Raw genomic sequence first — 19746 nt, forward strand, 5'->3', positions numbered from 1 at the left:
ACCTCGATTTCCTTATGTGCGGAGCTAAGCAATGAGCTAGGATCTGGCAGATTCAGAACGTCATCGAAACATTGATACGAATTCTGCTTCTACGTACGTCATAGATTTCATATCGTTCAGAATCGACTCGTCTGACGAGCACCCATAATAAAAGCAATAGCCCATCGCCATGCATTTTCCAAGTGACAACAAGCTTCTTCGTTTCTTGGCAGCCCGCAATCTTCTCTTGCGCAAAAAAGTCTAATATCGGTTGTTGGCTAGTTGCCTTTGTTGTCACCTCTTTACCATGCCATCGATGCGATTACCACGCGCGTTTCGCCCCCCAGCGCAGATCAACGCGGAAGAGGGCACAAACGGTCACCCAGAAACCGGGCGCGGAAAAACCGCGCCAACTGAAGTGGAAAATGAAAAGAAATCCCAAGAGCCTAACAAGGAGCCGGTAGGCTTCTGGCACCCAGATCTTCGACAAGTCCGCAATCGCGCATTTGCGAAATGGATCATTACAACTGCGTTTCTCATGGCATTCATTCTCGCTGTTCTATCGATATACTGGGGCGTCTTCTTCCAAGTGGAGCAAAGACTCGATCACTTGCTGGTCTATGTTGTAGACATGGATGGCGCTGCACCCTACGATAATACTGGGAATGCGCCATTTGTCGGACCGACCATCACACAACTTGTTCAACAACAGTTAAGTAGTGGCCAGCCAACACTAGGATGGGGGATCCGTCCAGCCTCAGACTTCAACAATGATCCAATGCGTGTTCGGGAGGCAGTGTACGAGTGGGATGCCTGGGCCGCCATTATCATCAATCCGAATGCTAGCGCTCTGCTGTACTCTGCCATTGCGAACGGAAACTCATCTTACGAACCCCTTGGAGCTTGCCAATTGATCTACCAGGATTCGAGAGACGACACGAACTGGTACGATTTCATGCTGCCACTCATCAGTGCCTTCATGACGGAAGCGCAGAGCATGGTCGGCAGACAGTGGGCGCAGATGGTACTTCAAAACGCCAGCGACTCATCTATCCTATCGAACATGCAAAGCGTGCCGCAAGCAATCAACCCTGCAATCGGATTTTCTGAATTCAATCTTAGGCCCTTTTTCCCTTATACTAGCATCCCTGCTGTTTCTATAGGACTCATTTGTAAGTATTTTACGCCCCAATACATCCTTCTTTTTTTAAGAAAAAAAAACAGTGGAATGCTGATCAGAAAATGATAGACCTCATCATCATATCCTTCTTCAGCTTTTCCTTCTACATGCCCATCCACATGCAATACGTCACGCCTACTAACCACCCGCCGCTGAAATTCTTCCAGCTAATTATCTGGCGCTGGTGTGCTACTATCTCGGCGTACTTCATGCTCTCCCTCGCTTATTCGTTCGTCAGCATGGCTTTTCAAATCAATTTTTTCCACACCAACTCGATAACTAGTCATACACAGGCTACCGTCGAGAGCGAAGGCAACCCAGTTGCTTTTGGACACGCAACGTTCGTTGTGTACTGGATGCTGAACTTTCTCGGTATGATTGCGCTGGGTCTGGCGTGTGAGAATGTTGCTATGGTTGTGGGTATGCCGTGGATGGGCCTATTCCTGATCTTCTGGGTTATCACGAATGTTTCTACTTCGTTCTACGACATTGAGATTGCGCCGGCATTTTATAGGTGGGGATATGTGTGGCCGCTGCATTCAAGTAAGTTTCCATTGTTCTCGTTTATTCTCCTGCTTTTTTCCTGTCTAGATGGCGATTCGTCGAAGCTAACATGTGCGACAGTTGTCGAAGGAAGTCGCTCGATTCTGTTCGACCTACACTCGCGTCTTGGTCTGGACTTTGGCATTCTAATCGCATGGGGAGCAGTGAATACATTGTTTTTTCCTTTCTGCTGTTATTTCATGCGATGGAAAAATCAGAAGGGAATACATGAGTACTGGCCTTTGGACTAAAAATGGGTTGAGAAAGCCCAGCGATCTTGAGCAATTGCTTGCTGGACTATGAAATAACAGCTCTTCATTTTTATGTAATACCATGCACATTTTTGTATCGTCCAGGTTCCATGATTAGCGCAATTATGACCATCACGAATTTTCTAGTAATTGGAAGATCTCGACGACTCTAATATCTCTTGAACAGCCACCATGAATACTCTTAGAGTGGGGGCTTCTAGACTAACATTCCCAGTACTCTCGGTTGCTTGTCATGATGCTATACCTAGTTGACTTTAAGCAATTCAGTATAATGAATTCGGTAATATGCATTACTGTGTTCTTCTGAGCCTAAGAGAAGCTTAGGCGTGTAGAAGATTGCGGGCGGGGAAGATGTAATCCAACCCACCCTAGTCCTAAACGAGCGTGGTACGTGTTGGGCCCAGTGTATCCTCCCCACACCTCCACCTTACTGCGTCGAATCTCACGTGCATGCTAACTTTTACATATACAGCTCCCTCAATCGGAGATAACACTTCATCCTAATTTCATCAAGACTCAAATTCACGACATCAGTATGCCTCCCACACCCCCGCCTGCGTACCCTCGTCCAGACTTCCTCCGCGAGGATCTATCATGGGAATCCCTAAACGGTGCATGGTCATTCCTTTTCGATGACAATGACGTTGGTCTCAGCCAGGGATGGCACTTGACCCAACTACCAGACAAGATCACCGTGAACCCCACCAACACCAATAATGCCGAGAACGCCGAGGCGCACAGTATCACGGCCAAGATTGCTGCTGGTACTCAGGAGCTCCTTCAAGGTAACAAGTTCCAAAACGAACACACTGTGCATGAGAAAAGAGACATCCAAGTCCCATTTGTATTCCAATGTCCGGCTTCGGGTATCAACGAGAAGGGCGTGCACGAGGTGCTGTGGTATGAAAGGATGATCGAGGACCCAAGATCTGAACAGGGCAAGATTGCTGGAGACCGTGTTATCATCAGATTTGGGGCTGTCGATTATGAAGCCAAAATTTGGGTTAATGGTAGCTTTTTCGGTGGTCATCGTGGTGGACACGTACCGTTCGATATTGACATTACGGATGCTTTTGCACATGGGAAGACGCAGAGGCTGACGGTGCGAGTTTTCGATTCCGCTCACGATTTGACACAGCCCCGTGGAAAGCAGTACTGGAAGGCACAGCCCGAAAGTATCTTCTACACGCCCAGCGGAGGCATCTGGCAAAACGTGTGGCTGGAATCGGTTCCCGCTGTAAGATTGGGAGATGCGAGTGCAGGCACACTGCTTAAAAGCAACGATATCGAAGGCGGAAATTTGGAAGCCAACATCAAGGTTCTTGGAAGACTAGCGGGCCACGACTATAGCGTGGAACTCGAAGCCAGCCTATGCGGTGTTCTAATCAGCAAGACTGAAAAGACTGTCTTGCCCCACGACTCAGACACAGTCGCTCTGAAGACGAGTATGCGTTTGACCGACGCCCAGGTATCACAGCTACCACAAAACCTCAAATCTACTACTCCACTCTCCGACCCCAAAGCCTGGCTCAACAACCTAGCCTTGTGGTCTCCCGACTACCCAACCCTTTACGACTTAACCATCCGTCTCTACAATTCTTCAAACAACACCCCCATCGACACGATCCACACAACGACCGGCATGCGCTCCCTCCACTGGGACAACTCGACCTTCCGCCTGAACAACCGTCCTTACTTCCAAGCCCTCTTCCTCGACCAAGGCTACTGGCCGGAAACCTTCATGACACCCCCCACACCCTCCGCCCTCAAACACGACATCGAGCTCAGCAAGAAAATGGGCTTCAACGGCTGCCGCAAGCACCAAAAAGTCGAAGACCCCCTCTTTCACTACTATGCCGACCGCCTCGGCTTCCTCGTGTGGGGCGAAATGGCAAACGCATACGCCTTCTCCGAGGCCTATGTCGAGCGCATGGATCAAGAGTGGCGCGAAGCCGTACTCCGCGATCGCAACCACCCCTGCGTCGTGGCCTGGACGCCTGTCAACGAGTCGTGGGCATACACGGATTTGCACACGAGTAAGAAGCAGAGAGACCACATCAGAAGCTTGTACTATGCGACCAAAGTGCTCGATCCAACAAGACCCATCAATGATAACTGCGGCTGGGAACACGTGGTTACCGATCTGACTACGTTCCATGACTATGCTGATGCCGAGGAGCTGACGGCCACGTGTGCATCGCTCGATGCTATTATGAAGAAAAAATCAAACCGGCCGACGTTCCTGGCGCCGATTGAAGGGCTGGGGGATCCGGGGTCGAAGCACACGCCTGGTGCGCCTGTGATCTGTACGGAGTTTGGGGGAGTGAATATTGCGCGCGAGGCTGCTGCTGCTGGCGGTGGAGATGGGGAAGAGGATAGGAAGAGGGATTGGGGTTACACGACTGCGTCGGATCCCAAGGATTTGCTTAAGCGCATTGAGAAGATGATGGTGGGAATAGTGAATGGAGGTCATTGCTGTGGGTTCGTATATACGCAGCTTACAGATATCGAGCAAGAGGTCAATGGTGTGTACACACCAGACAGGAAGGAAAAGCTGGATGCGGCCGAGGTCAAGAAGGTGGTCGACAACGTTGTAGAAAAGTATGCACAGATGCACAAGTAGGCCTAAGACGGATCGAAGTGCGAGCTTCATACGGGAATAGGCACTAGACATAGCAAATAGATCATCAATGTGACATGTACAGTTATCGTGTTCAAGGTGCCTTTTGGTACTTTTCATCTCTACCTATCTAGCCATATTCCTCCGTCCAGAAGAACCTCGGCCTTGTCGACCAAGATCTGTGCTAGATGCCTCCTCTTTGTCCAGCGGCATCGCCACAAACACATCCTTTGATGATGATGTTCGATGAAACAGATCCTCACCATGCTATGCACTGATAACAAGACGCCAAAGATGCAGACTAGCATGCGACAAGCGAAATACGAGAAACAAATGCTCTCTGAGATGCATAACAAAGAAAAAAGACGCCAGGGGGTATCGTCCGTAGGAAAAACCAAAAACTCCGCCCACTATGCTGATTGCAAATCAAAGCATCCTAAGCACCATATCGAACTCCGGTTCTCATGTATCGCAGGCTCTCTTCCTCGAATCGAGGTATCTGACGCCCATCTCGCAACGAGATATAGTCACGGGCTGGATCGCGGCTGTCATACGCCCTGGCATTGGGCACGTAAGTACGACAAGGTGCGCCAGCCGGTACCTGATAATGAGGTTCTCTCACATCGCGCGCAGGCTGTCGATGCGTCACTGGAGGAGCGTATACGTATCCACGAGGATCAACATCTGCAGTGGGTCGTGGAGGTTCATAGTGACCTCTGACATTATTGGTAGGCGGACCATATGGGCTGTTTATTAAATCAACGACATGCTCTGGAGGCGGTGGTCGTGGAGCACTGTGAAGAGGACCCATTGGCTGACTTGAATGAAACTCAAGTGGCCCACCTTGGTAGGCTCTGGGGTGGAGTTCTTCACGATACATAGGCCTTGAACGTTTCGACTGTTGGTCTGCTTGGGTGTCTCTTTCGTCCGCGAAAGTATTCGGCGCCTTACGCTTCGGTGACTGTACCTGGGTGTAGTGCATGTCTAGCATGTTGTGATCCTGTACTGGATGATGTGCGTTTGTATTACGGCGTGGTGGTGATGTCAGATCAACTGTTTCACGCTCAACAGAAGGGAGTACAAGATCGTGATCTGGCATGCGTCTTGTGCTCGTGGGCGGTCTTTCCTGCACACTAAATCGAGGGGATGCAGGACGCGAATACATGCCTTGTATGCGTCGCGATGGAGGGAGATCATACCGCATCATTGAATCATCTTGTGGCTCCTTAATGGGTTGAAGCTACGGGTGTTAGCTCAATTTCAAAAATGAAGAACGAATACGATCGTGTTGTGTTCACGAGACGTGACCTATTCAAGACTCACTTTGTACAATTGGCCGTCGATTTCGTGCAAAATGGGCTCGGCCCTTTGGCTTGAGCCAGACTCAGCTGGCCTTGCTCGTCTGTGGTGGTTAGTGGTGCTGGGAAGTCAACATGTCACCACTCCTTACTTGTCATTCAGATTGTGTGTGCCATAGCGATATGCTTCGCCATGGTGTCCTAGGCGTGATTCAGAGTTTAGTGTTGCGTGCATAGGTGGAGGTGGCAGCTGAGGGAATGGCTGGGGGTGTGAAGAGCCAGGCAATGGACCTGATCGCGGTGGAAGGTATCGCGGAAGAACAATTGTTCTTCTTGCTCCACCTCTCATATCATTACGAGGGTAGTTAGCATGAAGTTCGGGTTGCAAATCGTGCGCAGTAGCACGACTAGAAACAATTTCCATGCTCTGCTCACGTTCATCAGGCGTAGACGTGGAATGGCGTTCGCTGCTTGGTTCATCGTCATCATCAAGAACAATGACCTCACGGAAGGTTTCTTCGAGCTCATTGCTTTGCTCATCGGCTTCGTCGCGCCACTCTTTGAGTTTGGCAAGGGAGACACTCTCAACCTTGGACCGAGCCTCCATCCAACCGCCGCTTTTGAGCAGCTTGTCGTAATCTGTATACGTATGGCGAATATGGGCGACAACAGCAAGCTGCACTCTACGAGCCAAGGAAAGTTCCTTGGCATTACCTACCCGGTTTGTCCCCTCCTCAAAGGCATGGGTAACAATGGCTTGCAAATCATCGTCAGGGATTTTGGGAAACATTTCGCGAACGGCACCATGGATGTAGCCTTTGGTCTCCTTTTCCGTCGTGGGACGTCCTTGTTTAACTTGGCGTGAAGAGTAGTCCTCGAAGCGCCGGGCAATCCAGTTGGTCCTGTCACCATCCTTGGCTTTCTGAAGGCCCTGGCTTTCATCATACGTATAGCCGAACTTGCTACAGGCAAGGTCGATGATCTGCAAAGGAAAATGGTGTCCGACTCGGTGGACATGATGAGATAATTTCTCGGGATCGGAATGCATCTTGTTCTTGGGTTTGGCCTTGGGGGGTTGTCAGCTACTCCCGGCCGGCTGGAGTTTGTTGCAACGCCTACCGAAACAATGTGTACGTCGAGGTTGCGCTGGCGACACTGCTCCTTGCACCATTCCGTGAACTCTGGATGTCCAGCGGGTATGAAGCCGAAGCCAGTGGGCGCGTTGGATGCATACGTCAACTACACTCGCGTTAGTAAACTGTCGGTGCATCGATGGCGCATCGCAGACGGACGATCGAGTGCAGTTTCTTCTTTTCCTGCGTTACCGCTTCGAGCACAATCTTGTAAGGCTTCTTCTTTTTGGCGACGGCTCGCGGCTGCTCAAGGGTGCCGCTGCGCTGTGGCGCATATTGCGGCCGCGGATGATATACTCTGGTCATGACGCTGGTGTGCAAGGCAAATCATAGAGACGCAGCGGTCCGTGGAAGAGTAAAGTGCTCCTGTGGCTAGGCTTTTTGTTTCCAGCTACGGAGCCTGATGCTGCGGGATTAGCGATGAATACGAAAAACGAGGCAGTCACAACGGCGCGCAAAGGTCCAAGACGCGGGATTTGTATCTACAAGCCCAGTGGATGCAAAGGCACAGGCGGGGCGTTGAGTGGTGTGGTGTGAAGAAGGAAGAGAGGATCGAACCAGGTTTGTGCCACGCAGGCGGCTACGGGGCGCCGGTGCCACCTTTCTCCGACGCCCAACCATGGCGCTTTGCAGAAGTGAGGCGTGACGTCGTTAGTGCCCCGGCCACCATGTCACAACAGCAAGTCATACACGCGTATAGGCACCTGTATCGGCATAGTCTGCGGGCTATTCAGTTCTCCAAGCCAGCCCGATACACGCTGCGTGACCGCCTCCGTCTGGCGTTCCGTCGCGGCAGTGCCTCTGACTTTGAGCCCCAGAAAGTGCACAACACGCTGGAATTTCTTCAGTATGCCACGAGAGAAAACGGCCTGGAGCACAAGATAGTGAAGAACTTGTTGTTTGTATGGTGGTTGCAGAGCCATGGAGGCCACGGGAAGCACAAAGCAAAGACTCTGTATGTACCCGTGCCTCGCTCAGTGCCCAACACAGTGAGGCTGACATGCCAGAACCCGCGATGAACTCGAGATCAAGACGACTGCATACGATGTCTTCAATCACAACATCTGTATGTTGAACGAAAGCATGGGGCTTTGCCTGCCAGCAATGACCCTTCGCGATCCTAGATGAGGCAACAAATGGTACCGCTGCCTCGAAGCCCTCGGAAAGCGTCCTTCTGCCGCGCACCTGCACTAGACCATGATCGCGTGAGCATTAAGGGAGCCTCACATGAAGTCGTCAAGGAAGTTCTCGTCGCGGTTCTGATTGCTACTTTCCTCGAGATGCTCCTCAGTCATGACATCGTCATAGGCGTGGTCTCTCCGCCAAGCGAGCTCCTTGCGCTCTTTAGCAACGCGCGCTTCCTCTTTCCTCTGCATAAGATTAGTTTTGTTGTAAAAGAGATGATGGCGTTATGAAAGCGAGGCCAAGCCAAAGTAAAGATAGTGAGAACATGAACCGAGGCAATCCCCCCAAAAAAAGAAATTCAAGTACCTTTGCCTGCATTGCACCCTGCTCCCGCTTCCTCAACTCGGCACGCCTCGCTTCTCGCTCTTCGCGCAAATCAGGGAACTTTTCAACCTTGGTCTTGTTCAGGCGGTTGACAATGGCGTTCTCTCTCTGCTCAACATGTATGCGCTTGACCTAGCCCGGCAAATTAGCATGTTAACTACACAAGCACAGAATACTCACCTTGCGCTGATCCTTGAACCCGACCTGTCCCACAGCCATGCTGCCATCCTTCTTCAAGTTACTCCACGGCGTGTACACAATAGTGATATTGTCTTTCTTGTTGCCTTCGATACTGTTCGCCTTTGTCAACTGCGCACAGTCGATTAATAATTCCTTGTTCATCTTTTCCCAGTCCTCGCCCTCTGGTAGCCGGACGTAGATGTGAGCCGAGGAAAGATTGTCAACGTGGAACCACACATCCTCGTCCCAGCCGTACTTGATCAGCTCTTCATCTATTGCAGGATTAGCATGCAATTCCTAGTCCAACGGCCAGGTGACAAGCAAGGTAGTGTGGCCATGTCAAAAACTGAGGTAGTCTAGCTTCTTACTTTCGACTTTGTCTTTGCCGACGTAAATAAAGGCCGACGGAGACACGGTATTCGACGAGAAGTAGTACACCATATTGACAGGTTGTCTGGTTGTTTGGTTGTGACTTTGCAATCCGAGATCAAGCTGCAGGTCAGAGCGTTGGGCTTAGTGGTGAATTTGGCAAAGCACGTGTGGGGTCTAGCGGGGTATCGAAGCCATTCAGCTCAGGGTCCTGACACTTGTGGCAACCAGCACTTTCAACTATCGCAACGGGTAAGTATTCCAGAACATAGACATGGAAATCTCTTGGTTCTATCAAATCATGACTACAATGAAGCCAACGTGATATCGTAGCTTACTTCGCACCGCACTTATCCAGCAGCACTTTTTCGCTCACTTTTTCCTTGCCAGGTGCATACTGTGCGTCACGGTCGCCAGTACCGTATTTCAAGCTGCTGACATGATAGGGTGTGGAAGGCGCTTTGAGGTTTTAAAGGAGTTGGGCGTTGGTTGAGAAGGAACTTTGTCAAGGGGGTTGAGTGGTTCGTGAGAGATGGGGATGGGGAGAGTCTCAATGCTGCTTGCATGTCACCTTGCTTCTAGAACTACGATTTCAAATATCGCATTTGAAGCTCTTGTTATTCACGAGTAACTCTTCCTCAGATTTTAAAAATGTGTCCTTATTGCGGGAACCGATATTGGGAGTTCCTATGCACAGGCGACTCTCTTTCATGCTGTTCGCGCTTTTCCACGCTGACGAAAAAGCGACGGCAAGTGTAGCATGGGAACTTGTACTCATGCTTGAAAGATTTTTGCTCGTGTTGCTTAAGCGCACCTTTGCTGATGTAACCGATCTTGCAAAAATTACAATGAAACGTCTCTTTAATCATATGAAAGCCTCGTTGATGTTACTTCTCTGCTTCGAGGCCATCAAAGCGACGACGACAAATCTCAAAGTCTTAATCGCAAATCTCACACTCGGGCCTGTTCTTGTGTACTGGCGAGCGTCCGCAGTGCTGTGCGTATGCTTTCTTGCTGGTAAATCCGCACTCGCAGAGATCGCACAACATGTTACGGTATGGATGATTACAATCTTCTATTCATTCTACGGAAGTATGGACAATGATTCACCACAGTGAACGTGGATATTGAAAGCGCTGAGTACAGTCTATTAATAACAGGTAGCATAATAGTACCTCTATTTTGTGCAGCCGAAGGATTTTCCTCCAGTCCAATGGTGTAGGGCCACATGGCGAATGATGATGCATCTCAGGTTACACAACATATCAGACGAGATTTATCGACCTCTCCTGAGGTGCGGGGTAAGTTGAGCCCGCTAGATTAACCTTGCAGGCGAGAAGTACGCTCCACCTAGACTGAAAGAACTGAGATAGATATATTGACCGCAGTTAGGCAGGTTTTGCCGAAAGGCTGCTGTAAAATGAGGTTCAGTTTGCCTTCTGCCGTGGCTTATATCAAGCGAGGACGTTTATATCAACAATATCTCAAATAGGCCATTCTATTCCTACAATTATGCCTGGCTGCTTATCTCAGCTTCCCTAGACTCATGTATCTCGCATGAAAACTCAGTTGTTTTGGTTCCAATACATGAAATACACAAATAGGCCTCTGTTAGAATATCAAAATGAAACACATCTCTCCCAGATCGCCTTCTTTCTCTGCAGATCCCCAATACTCAGTCAATCAAGTGACCCATGCCCCTCGGTATCCCCTCCCTCTCCCTGTCTTTCAACTCCTTCTTCTTTGATTCCTCCTCTTCCTCTTTCTTTTTCTTCCTCTCCTCTTCCTCCCTGTTCCGCTGCTTGTAATGAAACTCACACAACATATACGGATGCTTGTACGGCTCCATCACCTGTGTGAAACCACAGTATCCCGAGGGCTTGACACCTGGAATGTAGTGCCGCTTTACTCCTCTGTCATGGGTTGTGGCTTGATAGCAGCTCTCGCCCCAGATGTAGTGTGGGGGGATGGTGTTGAGGCAGTTGGGCATCGCGCATTCGAGAGGGTAGCGTTTGCACATTCTGTAGATGTTTATCAGGTGTGGCGTGAGATTTTGTGGGGCTATATATGTAGTGTTATCTGAGTAGTGTCCCTTGGTGGAGAAAATAAGATCGACGTGGTATTGGTGTTTCTTATATGGAGAGCGGAGAGGGTAGAACGCCAGAGAAGTGTATCTGCTGTTCTTACAATCGATTCATACTGTTGCTTGTTCACATGAATAGAATTTTAGACGTGAAAGCGTAATTGAATGATCATAGTTGGCACTAGCTGTACTGCAAACGCTTCCAAGCTTTGTTTCGTGAGTGAAAGTCGTGTCTCAACCTATTTCTACATATGGCAGTACCACATGAGTATTCTATGACTGTGAAGAAGTCAGTCGGAGTGTGTGTGAAAGATCGAAGTGAATGAGGATGATGAAACAGGAACACAGTCCTCAGACTGGTAAAGGGCAAGGCAGAGGCAGAACAGCGCACCGCAGAAATGAGTCACATAAAAAAACGCATGTTAAAGACAAAAATGATGTAATTTGTTTTATGTGAGCAGCGAGGCCCAAAAATATCCATTAGGGATTAGGGACATTCAATGTCCGGACAGAAAAGAATTTGACGACGAAAGATAACTCCAAACTCCATCGCGATGCATACTGTTTTTGTGATTTTGACAGATAAGAAAAGGGGCAGAGGATGTGAGACTGGCTGCAGTCACTTGTTTTAGACAGTTCCTCCTATTGATCGTTGCGTTGACTCAACATGGCGACATCAATCATTATCTCGTTTAGGCATCCTCGACAGTCTTGGCCGGCTTCTTCATGTTGTTCTTGTACCAGAGGGTAGGCAGAAGAGCGCTGGAGACAGTGAATAGAATGCTAAGCCAAGTCAGTAATGCCCAGAAACAGTATTAGAGTCGATAGACTTACCAAAGCGCGATCGTCATGCCCCAGACAGTCTTGGCCTGGAAGCAGTTGCTGCGAGTGACACCAGCCCAATGGCCCAGGCTTGAGGCAGACTTGTTAAGGTTCTCCACTGCTGCAGTGACGAAAGCATTGGCGTACATAGCATCGATCTCAGCGGAAGTCTTTCCAATGACATAGCAGTTAAGGAAAGACATGGGCTTTCCAAGAGTGACTGCGCAGACGATGAAGGCGATGAGAAGAAGAGAGTCGACACCAGCCATGACGAGAAGGCCGAGGTTGGCTTGGGACCAGTAGTAGCCAATGCTGACCATGATGTATAGGGTAGCGATGCAGGCCTACTTGTGTTAGTACAATGCTGGAAACATAATGTTTTGGTACATACCACACTGAGGGTGCCAACAAACTCCTTCGGCGGCTCAACACCAGTGGTAACAATCATCTGGACAAAATTGGAGCAGATGCCGATGACGAGGATCATACAGATAGACTGGAGGACGCGAGTGCCCAGGAGCATAAGGCTCAAAGGCTTAGCGTTGTAGGTAGGAACAGGCATATTGGCGGATTGAAGATGTAGTTTTCGAAAGAGAGTTGAATGTCGAAGTGAACGAACGAAGTGATTTGAGTAGCGAGGACGTAATAGTGATCTGCACAGCAGGAGAGAGTGTCGCGATAGGAAATGGAGCAAGAATAAGACCCAGATAGGAAATAAGGAAATAGAGGAAAAAAAGAGGAAAAGGAAGTGAGTGTTTGTGAGCTGGTTGTTGTGTTTGATGACTGATATGGTGCTACTTCAAGTACATATTATATATTCAGATGTTTTCTGCTGCCTCAACAAGTGATTGAAAACGGAATAGCTGAATTTGCTGCTATTCTTGCTCACTGCGAATCTGGACCGCCATGGTTTCATGGTATCGCGAGTAGTCGCTGGGCGGACCAATGAGAGGCCAGAACCGCGATGCTTGGGAAAATGTCCTAGCTGCCGCACTGATGCACGTCGGCGGCTACAGCATAACAAGTGAACACGCCAAATCTGGGGAAGCCATACACGTCCGCAGATTAAGAGCGGTACCTGAGGCATGTGGAGCCATGGTTTGATATCGGGATCGGTTGGACGAGAGATGTTGTTGCGGCTCTCGTTGTACTTCCGCGGTCCCACACCAAGCTCCCGCCCAACCTCGCGCGCGGGAGCTATCCTCGGAAAGTGTTGAGGCTCAATCAGAGTCGCGGAAGGTTGAAACATTGTTCCAAAAGGATCGTTCACGCCCTTGGTGAGGGCGTTGTCCAAGAGACGCCTGCGCTGATGAGAGGAGGTCGGAACTTGCCAGGTCAGTGCTTGCCTATGGAACCAGCATGCGCGCGTATACATTGGTCAGTCATTGATGGACATAGGAGTCTAGACAATCTCCATGTCGAAACGATAGAATGAGGCGTGTTTGCATAATTGTGCACAGGATGCTTTCACAGTACGCGCCTGTACGCGTCAGACAGAGAAGTGGGGCCTTTCTTGAAAAAGGTGTTCAAGATGGAAATCTTGCAAGACATCAGAGACAAGAGAGATTGTGTTGGAGTTTTGCAATGAGGGAGATGGTATCAATGGTGGTGGCATGACAAGTACGCCTTACGATGGCATGCTCCCCGCTTCCGACCTCGGGTGAGCTAGATGCGGCAGGTCCATGCGACCCAGCTCTTAGATACTGGTTGGTCGCATACACGCGGCTTCCCGTGATATCTAAAGCCGATAAGAAGAATCCACGGGCTTTAAAACCTCACATGTGGCCTTTGATCGTGTGATCTTCCACTCTCCGAGTTAGCAACAATCATGGGTCTTTCAGAGTACTGGCAACATAAAGCCGACTGGTGAGTTGCTCCGAGCTTCACAAAGCCACTCCACTACCCCACATACTGCAAGAGAGTGTTGTCAACTAAGTCTCCATCAGCAATCGTAAGCAGGCGGAACGCGCTGCAAAGATTGCGTCTCTTCCGGCGCCATATCTATCTCCTTTGTCTTCTCAGGACCGTACTATCCTCGGCAAGCCTATCCAGGAGCTTGTCCAAGATGTACAAAAGCAAATCACCAGCCCTGTTGATATCCTAAGAGCATACGGCAAGGTCGCCGTCAAGGCACAGGAAAAGACCAACTGCGTAACTGAGATCTTGTTTCCAGAGGCTGAGGAATGGGCGGAGAAGGAGGTCAATCTTAAAGGTCCGCTGGCCGGTATTCCTGTTTCATTAAAGGACTCGATACAAGTCAAGGGCTTTGACATCTCAGTTGGCTATTCGAGAAATACTGGGAAGCCAGCTACTGAAGATGGAGTCATGGTCAAGCTGCTGAAGGATGCCGGTGCAGTGCCATTTGTAAAGACCAATCTGCCCACTACCCTCCTCTCGTTTGAATCTACCAATGACGTCTGGGGACGAACCAAGAACCCTCACAATGACAAGTACTCACCAGGTGGCTCAACAGGTGGTGAGTCAGCGCTGCTGGCATTCGGTGGTAGTCGCATTGGTATCGGATCCGACGTTGCTGGCTCTGTTCGTGCACCCGCTCATTTCTCCGGATGCTACTCGATACGATGCTCTACCGGACGATGGCCAAAAGTAGGCATGAACACCAGCATGGCCGGACAAGAAGGAATTCCCAGTGTCTTCAGCCCCATGGCGAGGACGCTGAATGACTTGACATACTTCACACGCAGCTTTATCCAAATGAAACCCTGGAAATACGATTACACAGTCCACCCGATAGAATGGAGGGACGAGATCGAGGAGGAATACAAGGAAAAGAAGAAGCTACGCATCGGTGTTATGCGAACAGACCACGTTGTAGACCCATCACCCGCATGTGCACGCGCTCTAGATGAGACTGCAAAAGCCCTTGCAGCCGAAGGCCACGAAGTCTTTGACGTTGAGCCGCCATCCCCCTACGAAGCCCTACAAATCGCATCCCAACTGCTCCTCAGCGACGGCGGCGGCGTCTTCCTCAGCCACTTCCGAACCGGCGAGTGGAACGACCCTGGTGCCGCACAAATGGTCAAGTACATGCGCCTCCCCCGTTTCATCAAGTACATCCACTACCTATACCTCAAATACATCAAGGGCGACTCCATCTGGGCTGGCCTGCTCCGAGACTGGCACCCAAAGACTGCACACGAGCACTGGCAGCTTGTAGGCAGACGCGAAGCTTTCAAGCAAAACTTTTTCCAGTGGTGGGAGGAAAAGGCGAAAATGGATGTCATGCTCACGCCGCCAAACGCTACGCCTGCTGTGCCTCATGGCGGCATGCACGATGCAGTCAGCAGTTGCGGTTACACGTTCTTGTTCAACCTGGTAAGTTTTGTGCTACCTCAGCCGCCCCCCCCCCCTTTTTTTTTGTTTTACATGCTGACAATTTAATCAAAGCTCGACTATTCCGTGGGAGTCATCCCTGTAACCCATGTTGATGCTAAGGAGGATGCTCTTCCTCCCAACTTTCAGCTGAAGAAGCTGAATGGTGTTGCACAGGGTGCGTACAAGCACTATGATGCTGAGAAGATGGAGGGTCTACCTGTGGCTGTGCAGGTTGTGGGACGGAGACTGGAAGAGGAGAAGGTACTTGCAATTATGGAGAGGGTGGAGGATGCACTGGATAAGCATGGTGGACGTTATGAACTCTTGGAGATAGATTAAACTGGTCGTCCCATGGGTGTATATGTTGGAGAAGAAAAAAGATTTGCATTAAGCGTGGTAATTTGCCATTTTCAAAACACACCCGAATTTAAACATGTAAATACGGATGACACTTCACTCCTCTTTATTTTTTCAAGGGTGACATGATTTTAAACAACTAAATCACGCGTTGAGAGCAAGCATTGCAAATAGTGCATGCTTATAGAACCTGTTCCTTGGTTAGCAATGTCCAAGATGATTAGTATTCGAGAAGAGTGTTATAAAAGGCAGTATGCAACAGCGTGGCATCTTACACCACGTTGCTCTTTCTTGTTGCAGTCAAGATCAGCCACAGCCATTGAATTTCTAATATGATGTGAATCCATATCTCTTACTACCTATTCCAGAGCTCATGGCTCAAAAGCCTCAAGCTGCTCTGTTGATCCCACGCCAATAGTATACGTACCGCCTCCGCTGCCAGAGCGACCCCCACCAAAAGCCATGCACGACACGACGCACACACCCACCGGATCTTGGTGCATGATTCGCGAATGATTTGGAATACCACGCGCCTAGCACCAACACAAGCATCCATCCCACAATTCCACGCACACCACAAGAGCCGGGTCCGCACTGCGCGCCGCGTCTTCCCGCTTCGTCGTGCCCCGCTTCCGTCATTGGGCGCGCTTGCATTCCACTCACGTCTCTCGAATCCCGTCTCAAAGCGACAATCACTTCCGAGTGCAAACACGCCTTTGTTCGCTTATTGCGGCCAGTGTATCCACTCTCTTCCTATTGTGTCTCTTCCTGATCATGGCCCATGAATCTGGTACAGACAAGCAATGATCAGCCAGGTCCTTAATCATGGACAACGCGCTCCAGAGGCTGATCAGCAACGAAGTGGATTAAACAATAAAAACAACAACATGTCGTGCATCCATTGGACGTAGTGCTATTCTTTCAATGGATCCGAACCACTTGCAATGCGGCGACATGATGCGTGTAGCCCTGCAGGGTCAATAGCTCATTGTGGATGCGGATAAACTGAATATGGGTATTGGATGAATATGTCTGGATCGGCCTCTATGCCGCATTGCTGCTGATACACCAGAGGGCTAAGAGCTTCCGACGTGCAGGTAATAGAGGGGATAGTGCAGTTCCGGTGTGCATTGGTTGGGGGCTAAGGAGGGGTGGATGTAGAGTGAGGAAAGAGGGGAAGCTTGAGCTATGTAGAAGGGGGAAAGCTACGTATAAATAAGGTATTTGCCTTCCCCTTTCTCTTGAGAGGACCTTGTTGGCCATTCTACATCTACCTATTTTTATACTACTTACCTATCTCACACCTGATTCGGGGAACTGATTAGAGAAGATGACGGACTTTAAGGGATCGTGCCACTGCAAGCAGACGGAGTGGACGGCGACGCTGCAGCCGGACCAACAGGCGCACATCCTTTGGTGAGCTTTTACCTGGAACAATTAGGGGAATAGAGATGCTGATGAGGAGATATAGCCACTGCAACACGTGCAAGGAGCTTTCCGGCGCGACATACACGCTCAACCAGATCATTCCCGCCAAGGCGCTTAAGATTACAAAGGGTGATGATTTGGGCAAGTATACATACAAGGGTGACTCTGGCAAGAGTGTTCACTGCGTACGTTGCTCTCGGTCCCCATATTAGCGGATGTGCATGCTGATAGTCATTTTTGGAATAGTTTTACTGCAAGAACTGCACCGCGCACGTATACCACCAGCAAGAAGTCTTGGGCCCAGACAACATTGTCCTGAGGACTGGACTGTTGGAGCAGGGAGTCAAGAACTTCAAGCCCGGTGCGGAGATCTTTGGCAAGGACCGTCTGCCGTGGGAGAAGGAGGTTGCGACCACTTTCGATGTTCTGCCACCCTCATAGACGGTTGAGCTACTCGTCTGATGAATAATCTGTTGAACAGCATTCTAACAACAAAAGAAAAAAAATGTATTTCTTTCGCGAGAAATGATGAATTTTCTAGGACGTTATGTTGAATATTGAGATAGGTATCATGATGCTGCAGTCTCCTCTTCCGTTTTAGTATCTATTTTCCACTTGACCCACCTTTTAATCCTCAAGCGGTGGGAATTTCCTCAAAAAGTGACTTGGGCATTCATAACCACCTGGGTTGTGGTCCAAGTATAGTTGGTGATACTCCTCGGCGTCCCACCACTTGCCTGCAGGCAGAATCTCTGTTGCTACAGCGCCCTTCCACCATTGCTTGTTTACTTTGTCTGTGACATCGCGTGCAATCTTCTCTTGCTCGGCATCGTGGTAAAAGATAGCTGAGCGGTACTGGGTGCCAACGTCTGGGCCCTGACGGTTTGGCGTTGTGGGATCGTGCATTTTGTAGAAGAACTCTAGCAACGAGCGATAGGTTACTTTGGTCGGGTCGTATACTACTTGTAGTGCTTCGGCGTCTGCGTTTGCGTATCTGTTAGTATAAACTATATTCTGACTTATTTCCTACCCCAGTCTCGATCGCACAGTCATAGCAAAAACTATGGCATGTCGACCCACGCACGAAGTGAATATACATACGGCCGGTCCTTCCACTGCACACAGCTCTGTATCCCGGGTTCTCGGTGTCGCCGCCAATGTAACCAACGCGCGCATCGTATAGGCCCTTGTCCTTGTACTCTTTGCGGTACATGTGCTCGACACCCCAGAAACAACCCGCTGCAAGGGTGGCGGTGTGTGCGCCCGAGGGCACGGTCATGGGCTGCGCGGGTGCGTTGGACATTGTGCTGAAGGGCCGCAGTAGCTTGGTCAGAAAGGACATGGAAAAGAGGACGGGGAGGGTTACAAGGAAGATAGTAAAGAACTTCAGGATGACGGGGCTTGTTGTGGGAGAATATGAAGAAAAGCAAACGAACGGATTGCGATATGCCCGCCGCTTACAAAACGGACAGAGGCGGCGGCGATGATGCCATGATTAGAATGGACAAATCGAGGGAGGGGTTGCTTCAGCCACACGTGTGGCGGTGCACGGTGGCGTGGCGGGGTCGAGTATCGGAGTTGTCAGTTACTCCCGCTTGGCCAGCTTTGGCTTGTACCTTGTCTTCTGCTCAATGGGGATTGCTTTGACCATCACATCCTCCGCTTTTTATCGCTTTCGCCCTGTACGTCTTGACACGTCGCTATATATTGTGGCTCCTGCGCACATTGGATGCAGTTCTCCGCTTTGCCAGGTTGTACCTTTATCCGGACCTTAGTCGGTGGAAATCGTCCTATGCCGACTGGCAAAACACAGAACACCTGCTTGTCGCCCCTGGCCAGTCTTTATCGGGCCCTCATCGCGTATCGCTGACCGAACCTGCAGTCGAGCAGTCAGGATTTGTCTTTGCGTTCCCTGCCGCTGGTGGTGCTGCTGAAAGAAAAAACCTCGGCTTGCTGGAAGATCTGGACGCTCATTCTTCAAGCCACAATACCCTGCGGGCTTCCCGCTCATCTGGGGGTGGCCAATAGGAATTGTTTGCGACAAACGAGTGCTGGGCGAGCATCAGCCTCCCCCAGACGTCTTTCGTCCTTTCAGCGCTTTCTCTCAGCCATTGTTATATGTGCACTGAGCAATCGACTACTGACCACATCAAATACATGGAGCGGAGCCCCCCGACCTGTAACCCTCTCATTTTTGATAACCCAATGATAAACTTTCTTTATACGTCTGGCTCGACCTATCATCCTGGTCATGACATCCCGACAGGCCTTGTGTAATCAACGCCCAATTTATTTGGTCAGGACCTTCTCGTTGGCTGCATATCCAGCTCTTGAACCGGCAGTAGTCGTTCCTCAGCTCGTACGATGACCCAGCTGTCGTGGCGTATCACCAAGTTGCCGCATGCATTCCGCAGCAGCGTCCTGCATGCATCGTGATCAGCCATTCCCCAAGTATTTTTGGACCTGTTTCCAGACTCCAGAATCTGCCCCTGCAGGATATCGTGTTCGCTAAAATTGATTAAAGGCAGGGTCTTGAGCAGCGATGGAGCGACAAGCTTTAATCTAAAGTTAATCTAGTCGCCAAGAGGCAAGTCCTATCGTTTCATTCACGATATCAACATGCTGTCATCCTCTGTA

The 19746-nt window shown here is 49.9% G+C and overlaps 11 protein-coding genes across 11 annotated transcripts; 6 read left to right on the forward strand and 5 right to left on the reverse strand.

The window, feature by feature from the left end:
- The first annotated feature begins 95 nt into the window (after window positions 1-95).
- PSV08DRAFT_215843 (uncharacterized protein) lies at window positions 96-2151 on the forward strand. The gene is made up of 3 exons (XM_014229022.1): window positions 96-1151; window positions 1229-1702; window positions 1784-2151. The coding sequence occupies exons 1-3, from the start codon at window positions 287-289 to the stop codon at window positions 1951-1953; spliced, it is 1509 nt and encodes a 502-aa protein (XP_014084497.1). The 5' UTR covers window positions 96-286; the 3' UTR covers window positions 1954-2151.
- A 320-nt stretch (window positions 2152-2471) lies between these two features.
- On the forward strand, window positions 2472-4683 carry PSV08DRAFT_407285 (glycoside hydrolase). Its single transcript, XM_014229021.2, has one exon. The coding sequence runs from the start codon at window positions 2510-2512 to the stop codon at window positions 4595-4597; it is 2088 nt and encodes a 695-aa protein (XP_014084496.1). The 5' UTR covers window positions 2472-2509; the 3' UTR covers window positions 4598-4683.
- PSV08DRAFT_359030 (uncharacterized protein) lies at window positions 4682-7560 on the reverse strand. Its single transcript, XM_014229020.1, has 5 exons — window positions 7185-7560; window positions 7012-7131; window positions 6045-6958; window positions 5918-5996; window positions 4682-5834 (listed from the first exon to the last, which is right to left on the reverse strand). Exons 1-5 carry the CDS (start codon window positions 7329-7331, stop codon window positions 5031-5033), a joined length of 2064 nt encoding a protein of 687 aa, XP_014084495.1. The 5' UTR covers window positions 7332-7560; the 3' UTR covers window positions 4682-5030.
- Window positions 7561-7681: 121 nt separating this feature from the next.
- On the forward strand, window positions 7682-8148 carry PSV08DRAFT_266692 (uncharacterized protein). Its single transcript, XM_066092505.1, has one exon. It carries the CDS (start codon window positions 7694-7696, stop codon window positions 8042-8044), a length of 351 nt encoding a protein of 116 aa, XP_065949794.1. The 5' UTR covers window positions 7682-7693; the 3' UTR covers window positions 8045-8148.
- Window positions 7912-9187, reverse strand: PSV08DRAFT_266698 (uncharacterized protein). The gene is made up of 4 exons (XM_014229018.2): window positions 9083-9187; window positions 8715-8986; window positions 8517-8666; window positions 7912-8395 (listed from the first exon to the last, which is right to left on the reverse strand). The coding sequence occupies exons 1-4, from the start codon at window positions 9153-9155 to the stop codon at window positions 8249-8251; spliced, it is 642 nt and encodes a 213-aa protein (XP_014084493.1). The 5' UTR covers window positions 9156-9187; the 3' UTR covers window positions 7912-8248.
- Window positions 9188-9793: 606 nt separating this feature from the next.
- Window positions 9794-10201, forward strand: PSV08DRAFT_347454 (uncharacterized protein; the record flags this gene model as incomplete). Its single annotated transcript, XM_066092792.1, has 1 exon — window positions 9794-10201. The coding sequence occupies one exon, from the start codon at window positions 9794-9796 to the stop codon at window positions 10199-10201; it is 408 nt and encodes a 135-aa protein (XP_065949795.1).
- A 557-nt stretch (window positions 10202-10758) lies between these two features.
- PSV08DRAFT_243762 (uncharacterized protein) lies at window positions 10759-11103 on the reverse strand (the record flags this gene model as incomplete). Its single annotated transcript, XM_014229017.1, has 1 exon — window positions 10759-11103. One exon carries the CDS (start codon window positions 11101-11103, stop codon window positions 10759-10761), a length of 345 nt encoding a protein of 114 aa, XP_014084492.1.
- Window positions 11104-11589: 486 nt separating this feature from the next.
- PSV08DRAFT_266705 (uncharacterized protein) lies at window positions 11590-12760 on the reverse strand. Its single transcript, XM_014229016.2, has 3 exons — window positions 12380-12760; window positions 12001-12332; window positions 11590-11949 (listed from the first exon to the last, which is right to left on the reverse strand). The coding sequence occupies exons 1-3, from the start codon at window positions 12548-12550 to the stop codon at window positions 11859-11861; spliced, it is 594 nt and encodes a 197-aa protein (XP_014084491.1). The 5' UTR covers window positions 12551-12760; the 3' UTR covers window positions 11590-11858.
- A 949-nt stretch (window positions 12761-13709) lies between these two features.
- PSV08DRAFT_215853 (amidase signature domain-containing protein) lies at window positions 13710-15774 on the forward strand. The gene is made up of 3 exons (XM_014229015.2): window positions 13710-13854; window positions 13935-15324; window positions 15397-15774. Exons 1-3 carry the CDS (start codon window positions 13817-13819, stop codon window positions 15661-15663), a joined length of 1695 nt encoding a protein of 564 aa, XP_014084490.1. The 5' UTR covers window positions 13710-13816; the 3' UTR covers window positions 15664-15774.
- Window positions 15775-17011: 1237 nt separating this feature from the next.
- On the forward strand, window positions 17012-17550 carry PSV08DRAFT_243765 (Mss4-like protein; the record flags this gene model as incomplete). Its single annotated transcript, XM_014229014.1, has 3 exons — window positions 17012-17097; window positions 17153-17294; window positions 17356-17550. 3 exons carry the CDS (start codon window positions 17012-17014, stop codon window positions 17548-17550), a joined length of 423 nt encoding a protein of 140 aa, XP_014084489.1.
- A 147-nt stretch (window positions 17551-17697) lies between these two features.
- Window positions 17698-18460, reverse strand: PSV08DRAFT_266749 (peptide methionine sulfoxide reductase MsrA). The gene is made up of 2 exons (XM_014229013.2): window positions 18211-18460; window positions 17698-18089 (listed from the first exon to the last, which is right to left on the reverse strand). The coding sequence occupies exons 1-2, from the start codon at window positions 18410-18412 to the stop codon at window positions 17737-17739; spliced, it is 555 nt and encodes a 184-aa protein (XP_014084488.1). The 5' UTR covers window positions 18413-18460; the 3' UTR covers window positions 17698-17736.
- Window positions 18461-19746: the final 1286 nt, after the last annotated feature.

Source organism: Bipolaris maydis, assembly GCF_028858645.1.
Source record: "Bipolaris maydis strain C4 unplaced genomic scaffold PSV08scaffold_2, whole genome shotgun sequence".
Taxonomy (NCBI): domain Eukaryota; kingdom Fungi; phylum Ascomycota; class Dothideomycetes; order Pleosporales; family Pleosporaceae; genus Bipolaris; species Bipolaris maydis.